This window comes from Prosopis cineraria, unplaced genomic scaffold (genome assembly GCF_029017545.1).
Source record: "Prosopis cineraria cultivar Desert tree isolate PC_DT_omini unplaced genomic scaffold, ASM2901754v1 PC13, whole genome shotgun sequence".
Classification (NCBI taxonomy): Eukaryota; Viridiplantae; Streptophyta; class Magnoliopsida; order Fabales; family Fabaceae; genus Prosopis; species Prosopis cineraria.
The window spans coordinates 37,569,940-37,585,487 of NW_026555344.1; the positions used below are offsets into that span (position 1 = coordinate 37,569,940).

Genomic DNA, 15,548 nt, shown 5'->3' on the forward strand with positions numbered 1-15,548 from the left:
CCGCAATGATCAAAAGACCAAACTATTAGGGCGTATGTCCGAAATGCAAAAACATAGCCTTTAGAGTATTATGGCACTGAAGCCACAATATATGTTTAAGAAAATATTAAAATATCTTTTTTTGTCTGCATTGATATATTGAAGTCATGCATGAAGCTTCAATAATCTGCATTCTACTCTAGAGATGAGTACAGGAAAATAGATGGTACTCTTATAATTTTCCTTAAAATATAATATCCGCCGAGGACCATAATCCTCGCAGGTTTTATTTCTTAATTTGAGGCTTCCACCGAAATATTTAAACTTATTGGTGCCAGTATATATATACACACACACATAAGCATCAACCAGTTCAACCATGGTTTTTCCAGCTCTTGACTGAGTTTGGATTAAACAGGGTCACATCATTGTCGAAACCGGATGAGTGTTGGGTCAGGCTTTTAAAAACTGAAGACAGTGCAGACGACACAAGTGTACATGTTGGTGTGAAAACTTGGACTTGGTATTTCTATTAAGTCTCTTCACACACACGCGACAATTTTCCTGAGAGACCTCATTTCCATCAATCCCATCTGCAGAATTGCAGATCGATTGCAGAGTCCTGTCCTGTCTTGTTTCTGTTCAATTTTCTAATGATTTTTCACGTGCCGAAACAGTAATTCTCCTTCTTCTGCATCATCCTCATTATGAAATAACACATGCGGTACTATTTTTCTATTTCATTAATTCCACCCCTCTTCCCCAGAGTTTCCTTCACACTTTGGAACTTGAACCCCACCGTGTAACTTAATATCGCCATTCAACACATGTTGACTTTGAGAATTGTGATGCACGATGATGATGAGGATGCGTAAATCTCACAACACAAGTTCACATTTGGAAGTCACTTTCAGTGTCCTAACAAAAGTTGTGTTGCTGTTCTGTGAATTGAAGAGAGGGCAAGTGTAGCTGAAGGAACACGTTACCTGGAAGGACCAGTGAGTGAAGTGAACGAGGAGACTGCCATGTTAAAAGGTTCATAATTGCATCAAATACTTACCAAACCAACCCTTCTAATACCTCTTTATCTATCGCTCACTGTTTTTTTTCCTTTCCCTTACCCACTAATCTTTCCTCTCCAACAAACCTTACTTATCCCCACCTTACTTTTGATAATTACATTCAAGAGAAAATTGGTCACGAGGATCAAATGACCCAAGTGTAGAAATAAAACTTGGATAAGACCATGGTTCTGGAGCGACAATATACTTTTAGAGAAAATAAGTAACTAACCCCACCTCACTTTTGATAACGTGTTCAATCATGCTCCCTTAATTTTAATTATAAGATAAAGTTAACTAATTTTACTGTTACTAAAGCGTAGTGGTTGATATATGCTTTAAACTCGTTGCGAAATGTGATTTTTTTTTTTCAATTGTCTTTTACTGTAATTAATATCTATAATAAAATAATGTATAAAAATTCAAACCAGGCCAACAATTTGTTGCAATTAAGGAGTGGCAAGGTTAAAAAAAAAGTTTTAATTGATGTATCAATATTGATGCTTGTATTGAGTGAGTGAGGCGGTTGATTTCTCCTACTTCATTATTTGTCTGGCTAACATACATAATATTAATAAATTGCTCTAGGATGCACATTTATGAAATGTTAGTATTATATATATATATATATCCGGGTCCAAAAAGGTGTTCTATTGACGGATGTCAGACACATAATTTTTCAATGGAATTTCCAATCTCACTTTGGTCAAAAAAAGAAAAAGAAATTTCCAGTCTGACACAATACTGTCTCTGTAGATTGTATAATTTTACAAAATTTTGTAAAAAAAAAAATCTTGAATTTCAGAATTGAAAACACAAAATCACAGAATATAACCAGATATGTTTATTTAATAAAAAAACGGTACGATGCAGGAAAGGAATTTAATTGGGCGTACTAATGTTAGTAGAATATTATTTATTTATTTGGAACAAAGTCTCATTCACCCTTCAATTCAATGTATAAAATTTCGTATCGAAGTTACGATTGTCCTCACTAATGGATAATTATAGCTTAAATTAATTATTAAAAAAATCAGTTCAAAGTCCGGAACTTCTTGACTAAACTTGCTACCATAATGTCTATGATGTTTTGGCAAGCAAATCTTTGGCAAGAAATGTTTGGCGTCGAGAGACAAGGCAGTGTCAACTTTGGTGACAGAGACATGAAAACAGAGAAACAATCAGATTAAGATGTGAGCAAAACTAATTGCTTCTCTTGTATACCAAGTCATCATACAATCATATCCATACCATATAACCCTAAATCCCACTCTCGTTCTCCTTTTACATTGTACCATCACACTACCTACTACCGATTACACCAAAAGTAATTGAAACAAACAGAGCTTGCACTTGAGCCCGCCAGTTCAGAGAATTAAGCACATGTAAGTAAATAAAATAGCAGCAAAGCACTATAGGAGTTAATTAGAGACATTTTTTGGGTAAGAGTCAATAAATTGAGATCACGCGTCGTTGGTGGTGGTGGTGCATTTGCGGACGAAGTAGCGATAGGCAGCGACTTTCTTCTTTCGGGAAGCAAAGTTATCAACGGAGAGGACGAGATTGCCGGGTTCTTTGGTGGTGAAAGAGTTGTGGATTGCTTCCTCAGACGGTGCTACCTTCCTTGCCTTCTCAACTGCAATGCTGTAGCTTCCTTGTGCACTCGGCACAAACTCTGCACTGTACTCTAAGTCCCACCCTCCTACCACTATGTCCCATGTTATTGTTGCTCCACCCTACACACATTTCACCAACCAAGCATTAACATGAAATGAACATATCACTAAACAAGAGTGTTTACATGTAATTTCATGTGTTAATGTTCATAGGACAGAAAAATCATGTCAACCCAACAAGTTAAACCAGTAAACCATTGAACCAATATTTTGACTAGCATACTGAAATGTTTTATTCACAACTGATTAGACTATGCTTTTAACTATTTAACCCTTAAACCAATGCATTCATTGGTTCAATGACCGGTGCCTTGGTCATGTTTTGTTTCATGGGGGTGTCAAGCAAATTCAAATAGGTCTCGCACTTTTTCTTTGCTTGTATCATCCTCTCTCCCTCTCTCAATATGAATGTATGATTATAAGATGATAGAGACTGCTATTCGAGCATCAAACACGACAAAATTATGCTTATAATTTTATCAAAGTAATTAAACTCTCAATCAAGCCCTATCAAGTCTCCGAAAGCTGAATGAGACATGAGGTTGATTTTGGGGGGAAAAAATGTCGCTGCACTTTATTAGTTGGCAAATTGATTTGTAGGCAATATATTATCTATTTTTAAGATCTAGCCTGCGAGTTCCAATTTTCAAACACTAGCTCATGTTTGGAATACAGAATAAATATCAAAAAGAAAAGAAAAACAGATTTCTGAAAAACAAAAATAAAAGAACAAGAAGATTTTGATTAAATTTTATTTATACGATTATCATATTCCAAGTTTTCTTTTTTTTTTTTAATTATTGTCTAAGACACGAGTTATTTTTTTTATTATCATATTCCAATTATCATGTTCAATTTATATCGTCATTCTCTTTCCATGTTTGTATCTGACATTTTACCAACTCAACATCCCAGAAACCGCTTTGTTTAGTTTTTTATTTTTAAAATTTGATTTTAATTCCTCCTATTCTGATATTTTACTGACCAAAAGCCAAGCAAGCCAAAAATCTAAACAGGAAATTTTAATTTAAATAATTACCTCAATTCCTTCAATCTGGATGTTCACCTTCTCCCCTCCTTTGACAGTGAACTGAGAAGCAGGCTTTGGGGGACCATTCTGCAAATCACTCGGTCGGCTCAGACCGCCATACTGAACCGGAATATCCTCAGGCCTTATGAATCTGTACACACAAACAGCCTCATCGATCAAGCCAACCCCAAAAAACACAATGAGGTTAGGCGGACATGTGAGAATCTCATTCGATCAAACTAAGCAGCAACTTATTATACAAAAGGACAAAATCAAACCAGACAGTTTATTTTTTTTCCGGCCAAAACCAGACAGTTTATTCAATGCAGCAAAAACATTCACAGGATTCAAAATAAAACCATTCTGGACAGAACAGGTTGATTGATCTGTACAGAACAGGCCATCCAGCAGAAAAGAAAAAAGAAAGCCATTCACTGAAAAGGTAAACAAAAATGGAATCTATGATCTCACTTGTAGAGTGTCTCCGCAGCATTTCCCTCCTTAGAGATCACAAACTTGCTCTTCGTTCTTTGGGTCAAAAAAGGACTGAACATCGAATAGAGCATGCTGAAGTACCACGGGACATTTATGAAAATCTGAAACAAACAAACACAACCCACCATAATTCATCAAACAATCTCGTTGTTTGTCTCGTGAAATAATTAATTGAGATTACCTTACGAGCCACCATTTCTGGATAATTGTCTTGGAACAGAGAGAGAATATGATTGGAAGCTGCCCTGAGCTCCCTCTTGGGCATGTCTTTCAAATCGGTGACCTGAATCAGAGAATTAACCCCGCCTGGCTTGAAATGAAGAAGCTTGATTCCTCTTTCGAGAACTTGAACTCTCCATCTCAAGAATTTCCTCAGCTTCTCTTCGTCCCCGAAGATTCTTTCGTACATTTCTCTGTCCCTGAAAATTCCATACGCATTGTAGCAAACAGGGTGTCCCTCTTTATCATAACCCTGCATGTATGCGACGACCCCTTCGAGCTCTTTGAAACCCAAGTCCTCCTCGACGACGTCGTCTGCTCCGAACTGCTTCCTCCAAGCCAGGCATTTCAGAAGCATGGTGAGCGAATCTCCCACCCTGAAGTCTCTCGCTCGAAGAAATTTCAGGAGGATAACGTCAGCTCTGTCGTCGCCGCCGAGCAGGGAAACGCCCCACATGGACGAGTCCGAAACCTCGGAGGCAGCGAGCTTGTTTTTGAGGTCTTGGAGGGCTTTCTTCTCGGAGGATTTCAAGTGGGAAACGAAGTAGGTGTCTTCTTTGAAGGAAGGCGATCGGAGAGTCGCTGCTTCCATTAGAGAAGTGACGAAGCTTTTCTTGTCTGGTTTTGGGGATGCGTCAGGGAGGTCTTTGAATGGTGGGTTTTGGAGGGACATGATGAGGAAGATTAACGGAAGAAATGCAGAACAGCAAAGGATTGGAAGCCGGGTTTTACTATTCTTTTGAAGAAGACGCAGACGGAATTAACGGAAGACAGAGAGAGAAAGGTTTGGTCTGTAGAGAGAGAATGGAGAAATAGAGAGAGGGGAGAGAGAGGGAAGGAAGAAGACAAGAAAAGAGAGCCGGGATTTTGGTTTGAAGTTCGCAAAAGCGGCTCCTGCGAAGCAAATTTGAATTGAATTGGTGGGGATAGTGGGGCACTGTCTGTGACTGTGAGACTGTGAGAGAGGGAAACTGGGAAAGCACGCGCTAAGTTAGCACGGGTGGGGATTGCGTTGAGAGTGATAAGCCGAGCCAAATTAGCTGAGCCGAAGACTTGTCCGTACCTATACCTGTGCTTTGTTGTGTTTTTTTCCCCTTTTTGCGCCTGGAATATTTGCTTATATTATTAGTTTATTTTTTTTAATGAGTTATGGTACTTTTGCTCTGATTCTAAATTATTTATATTATAATAATTTTATTCCTTAAATAATTAAAATATAATAAAAATATATTTTAATTTAGATTTACTTTACATGATAAGAAGGTAACAAAAATATATTTTAATTTAGATTTACTTTACATGATAAGTAACATTTGCAGTTAAATTTAAGTTCCATTCGACATTTTAACCATTAATATTTTTAACATTAAGATATTTAATGTCAAAGCCAAATATACTGCACTTTTCATTACTTTAGACATGGGTTTAAATTGAATACCCAAAATATTTTTTTATTATTAATAAAATAAAATAAAAATTGAAAATCTTTTTAAGATAAAAATTAAAATTAGTTAAAAAAGAAATGTAATAAAAAATAAAAAATTTTGGTTAGTTCAAAAGCTGAGATGTTATGTTAGTTTTGGCTATATAATTTTTTATATATTTAAGTATTTTAATCTCAATCTGAATAAACTCAAATTACTAGATTCAGTTTTTTTCATTTTAAAACTCATATTTGATTTTAATATCAAATTAGACATTTTTCTGATGTTTTCATAGGGCTGATAGGATATGAGTAATTTAGCTTGTCATAGATTATATATTTTATGGATTATACACTCAATTGGAATTTTAATTATTGATTATTATCTATATACATTAAAGTAAATTTTAACATTCATAATTTTAGTTTCAGCTAAGGAGAAAAGACGATGATCCTTTTTTAAAAAACATAAAATAAAATTTGTTATTGATGTTTTTACAGGTTCTTTAAAAATATCTATAACTTTAATTTTATTTATTATACTTTAGCCCAAAAAATGAAAGTAATGGTTGTGGCAGGAAATGGAGCGAGGAAGAAGATTACAATAATTGAAGCCATGGGAGGGAATATCAGATTTGGTAGACCAATAGTGACACTCTTAGGCTCTGATGCTTTTCTCACTTCTTTTAGGACCACAACTTCCTCATCCCTTGTGTAGCTTCACATGTATAGGCGGACTCTTCAAGATTCAAATGATATTAATAGGTAACAAGTTTTTAGTGATAATAACTTAGTTGAAAGAGGTTTATCATTTATCTTCAATGCTGCAAGGCTTAAGAAATATGTCAGACTCTGTCCTCAATAAAGTATACTCCTTATATCTTATTAAAAAAATGAAAAGGGGTTAAACATATGATTATATACGTACGCTATGATGCTCTGAGGCCTCACGCGTCTCATGGGTAGGTGCACTAATCAACAATGCCAACTTAATACTGTTTAAAGTGAACATTGAACATTCCTAATTATGTTTCTCTTTCAAAAGTCCCCCCCTTTTAATTTATTCCACCCACTTGAACTAAATTTTGTATTCATCAGTGGAGGAATAATCGAGCAAAATACATTCGTCCTTGAAATTAAATATGGAATTCATTTGAGGATGAAACTAAATATGGTTAGGTCCTTGTCCGAATAATTTGGAACATACAGTATAAGAATTACTTCATCCGTTTAAAAATGTAAGACATTTTTTAAAGTATTAAATGCTAAAAAATATAAAATATTTTTAGTCTTTTGAAGTATAATTATTGCCTTTTTAAAAAAAATATCCTTATTAATAATAACTTTATATTTATCGTAGGGTACTTAATAGAAATAAATATATAAAAAATAATTAGTTGAAAAGTAAGTAATTTTTTTATTCGAAGATGATATTCAATTAAAAATGTCTTATATTTTTAAATAAAAAGTATACATTTCATCATCAAATTTTATACAATATTGTTTAATTTTCCTTTTCAATATGGAGCCCCATAAGTAAATCCTGCCTCCGTCCATGATGATACATCACTTTCAATTCAATTTCTTGATCAAAAGGTTTCATTTCTTCACTCAAGACGCCGAAAATGATTGGCCTTGCATGGCTTTGTTTTGTCAACCTCATCTTTAAATTCCCATATATATAATTGATATATAAATACTAATAACACAATTTATTCGTCCATTTTCTTTTTCTTTTCGGTTAAACAATGAACATATATCAAAACAGTCGTCCATTTTTCTCTCTCTGAATAGTCTTTTACCCTTTTGGTATAATAGAGTACCTATTTTGTTGTTCTCTTTGAAATTTTATTTTCCTAATAAAGAATAAATTTCATCATGCATCTTTATGTTAATCGTAGAAAAGTGTGTCCTAAGGTTTGAAAAACAAGGTCCTATACTAGAGGCAAAGCAAAGGACGAACATACGGCCCCACGTTTAAAGGAAAGTTTCAATTTTTGCATCGGATTCTTAAAAGAACACGAGAAAAATGTAGTATTTGGGAATATTTTGGGATCTGATTATTTATTAAATTAAATAATATTGTAAAAGAAGGATTTGTTTAAGTTTGAACATAGGACTTACATTCACACAAGGTTCGATCAAAGTATGATTTTTGTAATGCAAAGAACATTAATTAAATGAAAAGATAAAGGATAAAGATAAGGGAAAGCTTGGAATTGGATCCAGTTAAAAATTCCACATGGATATTATTCAAAAGTACATGCTCGGAATTTGTGAAAGGCAATCCTTAGATTCAAAAGAAACAAAATTATTACTGCTCTTGTTTTTTATTTTTCCCATAATTTTTTTACTTAAGAAAACGTTTGTTTAGTTCAATCCCATATTCACCTTTTTGACTTAGATCATCAAATGCATCATTCCATTTGATTAAATACCCTTTTAAAAGGCCTTCCCTCTTCTATCTATCTCTTTGATGATTCATCCTTTTTTGCTTTTCTCCCTTTTGCTCTCTTTATTTCGGTGTTTAACTTTCATTCTTTACACGTCTCACATGTTTGTTCTTTTTAATCCACAATCTAATTTTTAGAATATTAATTGAAATTCAATTTTTTTATTCATAAGACTTGAATAATAAATATTGCACAACAACTACATTAGATCAGGTTTGTGTCTAACCTGAGGTCTGGTTTGATTTTACATTGAGCTAAGCTAAATATTACGGCTCGTGATCTTGCCCAATTCAGCATGAACCCCACATTTCTTGCACAACCTTAAAGAGGTACTATGAGAAGTATCGGTTTTTCTAAAAAAATAATAATTATGCATTGTAAAATGAAAAGTAATTAGATGAAAAATGAAAAGAAAAAAAAAAGAGGAAATGGAGGTGCAGAAAAAACTGCAGAAGGGACATGGAAGGGTGAGGCAAATGTGAAGTTTCATAGTTGAGGAGGTACTTTAACTTTCAGGACACTTGAAGCCTCTGCTACCATCTTCTTCACTCCCTTGCTTTCTTGTGAATATCATTGGCATAATTCTTAGCTTTTACAACCTTGTTTGCAATACCAGCTTTAATTCCAATCTTTAAAAAAAAAATATTTGTATGAGAAAAGACTGACTTTAGCCAATTGTTTGTTCTTAAGAGAAGCAATGACTCAAACCATACTTTGAATATTTAAAAAAACAGCAAGTTTGAAATGAGATGGATCGCAATAAGAGGATATTAGTATGAAAAGAGGACAACCTTATTCAGAGGACAGTTTGGGGACAAGGTGTTGAAAATTTGGGCAAGAGCATTCATGCTCATGTCCCCACCATATTTTTTTAAAAAAATAATAACAAACAACAAACTAATTTATATAAGAAAACAAGACGTTCATTATTGAGAATTTTGATCTCCTGTCCCTTTGTTTATTATTATAAAATCTTTTTTTCAAAGTAATATATTATTTTTGTTAGATCAAAGTATTATTTGTTCTAGTTATTATAAGTCACTTTTAGTATATTTCACCAAAATTAAAGAAAATTTTAAACTTTAAAATTTAATAAATTTTTTACTCTATCTCTTGATAACAGCAAACAAATTATTTTTTTATAATTTTTTCTCACATTTAATAAAGATAGAAAGGTAAATATAAATATAACAAATAATAAAATGTTCGATAAATATAATTAAAATTAATCTTTTTTCTGCTCTATAAGGAGAATTAAGGGAGTATGTTAAAAAAAATATAAAGTAGTTTGAGTCTTTTAATATATAATTAATATTTTTTTCCAAAAATATGTGTAATTAAAAATGTAATTGATGAGATTTTTTGTAATTGATGAGATTTTTTAATTAAAACGTCATATTATATAAAAATAAATATGAAAATAGTGTATAATTTTAAAGATAATTAACTACTTAATTAAAAATATAATTCAATTAAAAGCATCTTACAGACCCAGACATCTATTCTACTTGTGTGAAAACAAGTTTTCACCATTAAGATAAAATAGAAAAGCCAGATAGATACAAAAGGAGGACACAGGAATTTCAAGTTGTGGGTGTGCAGATGCATTCACAGATATGAACACCAAGAAGACTAAAAGAAAAGCAATCAGATTCGAAGTGTCTGTGAGTTGTGAAGCATTTATAGGAGCATTACTTATCCATTTATTGCTGCGAGCCCACTTGCTGGTGCACTCCTTCGCCAACTATTGTTCAAAACCAACAAACGACTGACATATTTTCCCTCTCTAAAAAAAATTAATTAATTAATTATGACCATGGATTTCATCAATTCTTGGCCCAAAAAAAACCGCCCAATGAGCCTGAATATCTCTTGGGTTTCTTATTGGGCCTGGCCTGCACTATCCCCATCATGATAAAAAAAATTTTAGCTTGTCCAGGTCATGTGATTCAGTGCTCCAAAAAATTGGGCCCCATAATACACAAAAATTGTTTTAAAAAAGCAAAAAGTCATAATAATGAGTCCAAGTTGAAATATCAATAATGAAAGGTCCGGGACATAACGGCTGCCAACTGGTGACATAGAATTGGTCTCCCACACACAGCACACTATCAATTCTTTTAAGCTGTAATAATAAATAATTTAACATTATCGACAGTATTAAAACCAACAAAAGTTAGTGGGCCTTGTTACTTCAAATCTCTCACCTGTCACCGGTGTAGAAGTATTGTTGATAAGTGATTTATATATATTTTTTAAGCTTGAGAATATGTTTTGGTCTTCGTAAGTTCCTTGGGTCCTATTTACATAAATTTTTCATATAAAAGAATAGTATTAATAGGTACAGATATGATCATCCCAGAATGTTCTAGTAAGAGAGCCCTGTTTCTCATGTTGCAAAGAAGCTTTTTGGTTTCAATATGACAATGCGTGTGTTGTGTGTGTGTGTGTGTGTGTGTGTGTTGAGTGAGATTGCAAGAGGAAAAATATTTGCTCCCGATATTAAAGCCATCTTACATCCATATTGTCTATCCATTCTACTTTTAAAATTTGAGTTTTCTCTGCCACCAATATTATAAGAATGTAAAAAGAAATACAATGGAGATAAATTGTTGACTGATTATTTAATTATCTATACAGGAAGGGAAATTTTTGATGGTAATGAAAATGAAAAAAATCATTCAATATTATCAAAATATGAGAAATGATAGAGCAGATTTCTGGTGCATATTTATACTGTTAGTAATATGTTATATCTTAATGTTGCAAAAATTATACATGTGTGTTGACACAAATTACCTTATGAATTCTAGATCAAATAGTACTATAAACCCTAAATTTATTTATTACGTAAATTATTCTTTTAATTTCTAAAAATAGTATAATTTAATTTCTATCGTTAATAAAAATTAAATTTTATAATTGGTTGATTAAAAAATAAAAAAAATTAAAAATGACTCAAAAAGTTACAAACAATGATCCAATATTGAAAAGAATCAAAATCTTTTTTGTCATTTTTTTGATTAATTAAAAGTTAAATTAACTATTGGTCGGTTGAGTTACATTATTTTTAAAATTAAAAAAATAATTTATATAATAAATAAATTTAAAATTTATGATGTTGTTGAATCTAAAATTCTTTTTGAGTTACAAAGGCAAGCCAACGCTTGAATTACAGAAGTAAAGAGAAACTAAGCATTCCTTTTATCCGACAAGAAGATGTCTAAGTAACTTAAGAGACAGTTTCAAAATAAAATAGTGTTCGTTCTAGCAGTATAAGCAATCTTGGCTAAGTAATCAGTACAATTCAAATTCTCTCTGAATGTTTGTTTTATGACAAGGTCTCAATTATTATAAATAAGATCATAAATTACCATTACTTTATTAAATGAAGAATTAGAATGACAATCCTTAAAAAAACATATTAATGCCTTTTAATGGATCAAAGAATAGTTTAATTTTTTGAAGTTGAATCTAAAATTTTGTGAGAATATTTATCCTTCATAGTATGTTGTCCCTACAACAAAAAGTTCCTAGGTCCAACACTTATGGGAATCTTTTTTTTTGATGAAAAAGACAAAACCAAGGCTAGATTTAGCCTATACCGCTATTACAATTAATAGCATCCCTAGCCATGGGGGCAATAAGTGGGAGGGCGGGATCTACCTTTCTCTTCTATCATTTTTTTCAATCTTCATCACTGTTTTTATTTTATTAAACAAATTTATTTTAATTATAAATTTGTTTTTATTTTATTAAACAAATTTATTTTAATTATAAATTTGATGAAGGATGGAGATTGAGAAAAGGAAGAAAGTAAAGAAAGGGAGAGATCCCTCCCCAACACTAAGCTCCTCTGGTGCAATAGAGAAGAACGTGACTCCTAGGAGCACCGAACTCCTCTGCAGCATGGACTTTAGCTCCATCACTAGCTCATAGATCATCAAGTTCCCTCGTTACAGCCTTTAGATATCAAGTCTAACGCTCCAGCAGAAGACTCGAGCACAGCCTTTCGGAACCCAGCATCCTAAGCAAGTTCAAACCCATGCATACAAGCCCACAATTTGGCTGTAACACTATCGCCATCCTCCATTCTACAGGCAAAACTAGACACAAAGACTCCTTGATCATTACGCACAAGTCCACCACAAGCAGTGTGTAAATTCCCATGGGAAAATGCCCCCTCAACATTGCGTTTCACCCACCATGGGAATCCTATGTTCAGGTTGAATAATCATCTATCATCCCTAATATTTTATAAATACAAATTAAAAAAAACCCTCAATTTTCATTGAAATAGAAGCATGCTCAAATATTCTTTTTGTCCAATTTATAGGACAAGAAAAATTATTTATTTTAATCATATTTACTAGACATCTCAATATGAATTATTTTATCTTTACCATATTATCCTTATTAAATGTTAGGAAGTTTATTTTTTTCATAAGTAAATGTCAGGAAATTTATTAAATACTAAAGTATTTTATTTTAAAGTATATATATTTAATAAAAATAAATTAAAACTTGTTAAGCTTTTAAGCAATTTTAATAAAATTTAAAAAATTATATTTAATTTCAATAAAAATATTAAAAATAATTTATAAATAAGTCTAGAGAGAGTAAAAACGAAATTTACTCAAACATATCTCATTCTAGTGGAGGATTGAAAATAACTAAATAAGACAAGGGATGGAGACATTGTGACTCATGACCTTGAATTGGCACCCACACACAACGCACTGACTTCTTGAAAATAGACCAAATCTTTAATTATTTCCAAGAATTTTAGAGTAAGAGTTGTCCTCATTCTCACCAACACTTGCTTCACTATGGTAAATAATGATAACTTGAACTTTTTTCAGACATAATTATCTTATCGCATGGGCTGCCATTGGAAATGTCAATCTTAAGCTAAACTGTTAAGGTAGGACACCATTCCATTGGAATCTCGTTCACTTTTCACTTCTCGACTTCTCGTGCAACTTTTTCCACGAGAAAAAGCAAGACCTGCGACGCTCACAAGCCGAACAATATTTGCCATCATGGATATTTTTAAGATTTCTAAAAGTAAATAGTAAGTATTTTTTTAATTATAAAATCTTTTAAATAAAATTTTATATATTAATAAATTTTATTAAATATATTTAATAATTTTATTTTTTAAAATATAAATATAAATTTTTAAAATTATTCATAATTTAATATATTAAAAAGAGAATGGATGAAAATTAATTATAAAAAAATAATATTAAAATAAGTCTATTTAATAAAATTTTAATCTTCTCAAAGTGTTTTATATTTTAAAATATTAAATCTCTTTCAAAAATATTTTATAATTTGAGATAAAAGGAATATTAAATTCCCATTTGCTTACATTTACAAGCATACAGAAACATTAAGATTATCATAAAAGATTAAAACAACTATTGCTTCATATAAAATATTTTTCACTGAAGAAAATGACACAAGTACCTCGGAAGGAAACTAGTCATACTAAACACAGTGAAATTCGGTCAAGTAACATCAAGAATTGAAGATTTAGGTCCCCACTAAGCTTAAGTTAAGATTTTCTGAAAACTAATTATAAATTGTCGAATTGTAAATTACATAAAATCATTTATAAATAAAATAAGCAAGGTATCTATTTGTCGCTACAATTTAGATGAAGTCTGAGATGATTCACATAGTTCTCCATGCAAGTTTCATAAATATGTTCAATTGTTCATGATTGTTTTATCCTTAAATTATTGTATTATATTTAAGATCCATTTAAATAAATTTCACAAAGTACATATGGATCTGCAAATTTATTCTCTTTTTCAACCACTTCCTGGCTCTTAAAAATTTCCCTTGTATTTTCTTCCCTGTTCCTGGATTTGTAATGTCTTTCAAAAACTCAACCAACTACACCCACACACACCGAAATGAATCTGAAACACAGAAGTTTGTCTATAAGAAGAAGGTCATCATTCAGGAAATGAGGACGATCAGAAACGATGATACAGAGAGAAGCATAAATTATTGTGATCACCATCCTTCTAAACAGAAGAAGACAAGCTAAAAGTAAACCACCCCCCCCCCCCAAAAAAAATTCTGTCTAAGAAAATAATAATCAGAGCAAAAGTTGAACAGACCATCACATTCCCAGACAGCTGAGTAAGAATAGCTGGGATCAGAGCACCAACACCACAAAAAGAACAGTCTGGAATTGAATTAGAAGAAGGAGAGGCATCAATAATGCATAACATAAACATTGTACTCAACAATGGCGTCCCCTGAATTGGGAGCAAACCAGTGGGTTCGAGCTTCCACGTATCCCCTGGCAAATCGGAAAAGGCCACTTCCTCCGATCACCGGCATCTCCCTCACCTTATTGAACACCGGATTTCTCCCCAGCACCGTGATGGTGCTTCCGTTGTACTTCCCTTCTATGAACGCGAAATTCATCGCCATCAGAAGACCTATTTCGCTCTGCGACGCCGACGCGTAAAACCCTTGAGCTCTTCCCACCATTTTGGAGCTCATTTTCGGACCCATTGTCAGGGGGTTATCGATCATGTTGAGCAGTCCAAAGGCGGTGGTGGAGTTGACCGGCGGAGGAACGACGGGGATGGAGGTGGGATTGTGGCCGCTGACGATGTCGTGCCAGTAAAACCGGAAGTGGCTGAGCTTCTCTTTCTTGAGACCAAGGAGCTTCCGATCGATCGAGCGAACGAAGTCATGTTCAGCGACGACGGAAATGAGAAGAGTAGTAAAGGAGAGGAGAAGGAAGAGGAAGACGAGGTATCGGGAAGCCATTGTTGGAACCTAGAAGATGCTGTTTGCGAAAAGGGCGCCCTCAGTTGAGTGCTTTATAACCGGAAACGCCTACCGTAAATTCTCTCATTTAAAAAGGAGAGTTGTTGAAAAATTAATCAAATGAGAGGAAAAAAGAGAACTACAACTACAAGCCAATATCATAATAAATGTTACAGTAATTTTTTTGTAATTATTTTCGTACTCTTTAAATTGCCATGATGTCTTGTGCTATATTATTAATTTTTTAAAAATATATTACTGCTTTGAAATAAAAATACGCAATGTTTTACATCATTTATAATTCGCCTAAATGATCTTAAAGAGGAAAGTATCCGTCAAAAGTTCAGGCACGCTTAGCCTTATTATGTTTATAATTCTTTTTTGTTTTTTGATAGACTTATGTACATAATTCTA

General features: G+C 32.8%; 2 protein-coding genes across 2 annotated transcripts; both read right to left on the bottom strand.

Moving 5' to 3' along the window:
• Window positions 1-2,204: 2,204 nt before the first annotated feature.
• On the bottom strand, window positions 2,205-5,340 carry LOC129290425 (patellin-6). Its single transcript, XM_054927185.1, has 4 exons — window positions 4,423-5,340; window positions 4,218-4,342; window positions 3,756-3,897; window positions 2,205-2,776 (listed from the first exon to the last, which is right to left on the bottom strand). The coding sequence occupies exons 1-4, from the start codon at window positions 5,131-5,133 to the stop codon at window positions 2,504-2,506; spliced, it is 1,251 nt and encodes a 416-aa protein (XP_054783160.1). The 5' UTR covers window positions 5,134-5,340; the 3' UTR covers window positions 2,205-2,503.
• Window positions 5,341-14,267: 8,927 nt separating this feature from the next.
• LOC129291638 (dirigent protein 22-like) lies at window positions 14,268-15,187 on the bottom strand. Its single transcript, XM_054929115.1, has one exon. The coding sequence runs from the start codon at window positions 15,132-15,134 to the stop codon at window positions 14,568-14,570; it is 567 nt and encodes a 188-aa protein (XP_054785090.1). The 5' UTR covers window positions 15,135-15,187; the 3' UTR covers window positions 14,268-14,567.
• Between the last annotated feature and the right edge of the window lie 361 nt (window positions 15,188-15,548).

Bases quoted from the DNA above. Each gene is read 5' to 3' on its own strand.
- LOC129290425 (XM_054927185.1), bottom strand. From the start codon at position 5,133: ATGTCCCTCCAAAACCCACCATTCAAAGACCTCCCTGACGCATCCCCA. The intron at 3,898-4,217 runs GTGAGATCATAG...TTGTGTGTACAG, and splicing joins GCTGCGGAGACACTCTACAA to ATTCATAAGGCCTGAGGATA. The intron at 2,777-3,755 runs GTAATTATTTAA...AAATGTGTGTAG, and splicing joins TCCAGATTGAAGGAATTGAG to GGTGGAGCAACAATAACATG.
- LOC129291638 (XM_054929115.1), bottom strand. From the start codon at position 15,134: ATGGCTTCCCGATACCTCGTCTTCCTCTTCCTTCTCCTCTCCTTTACT.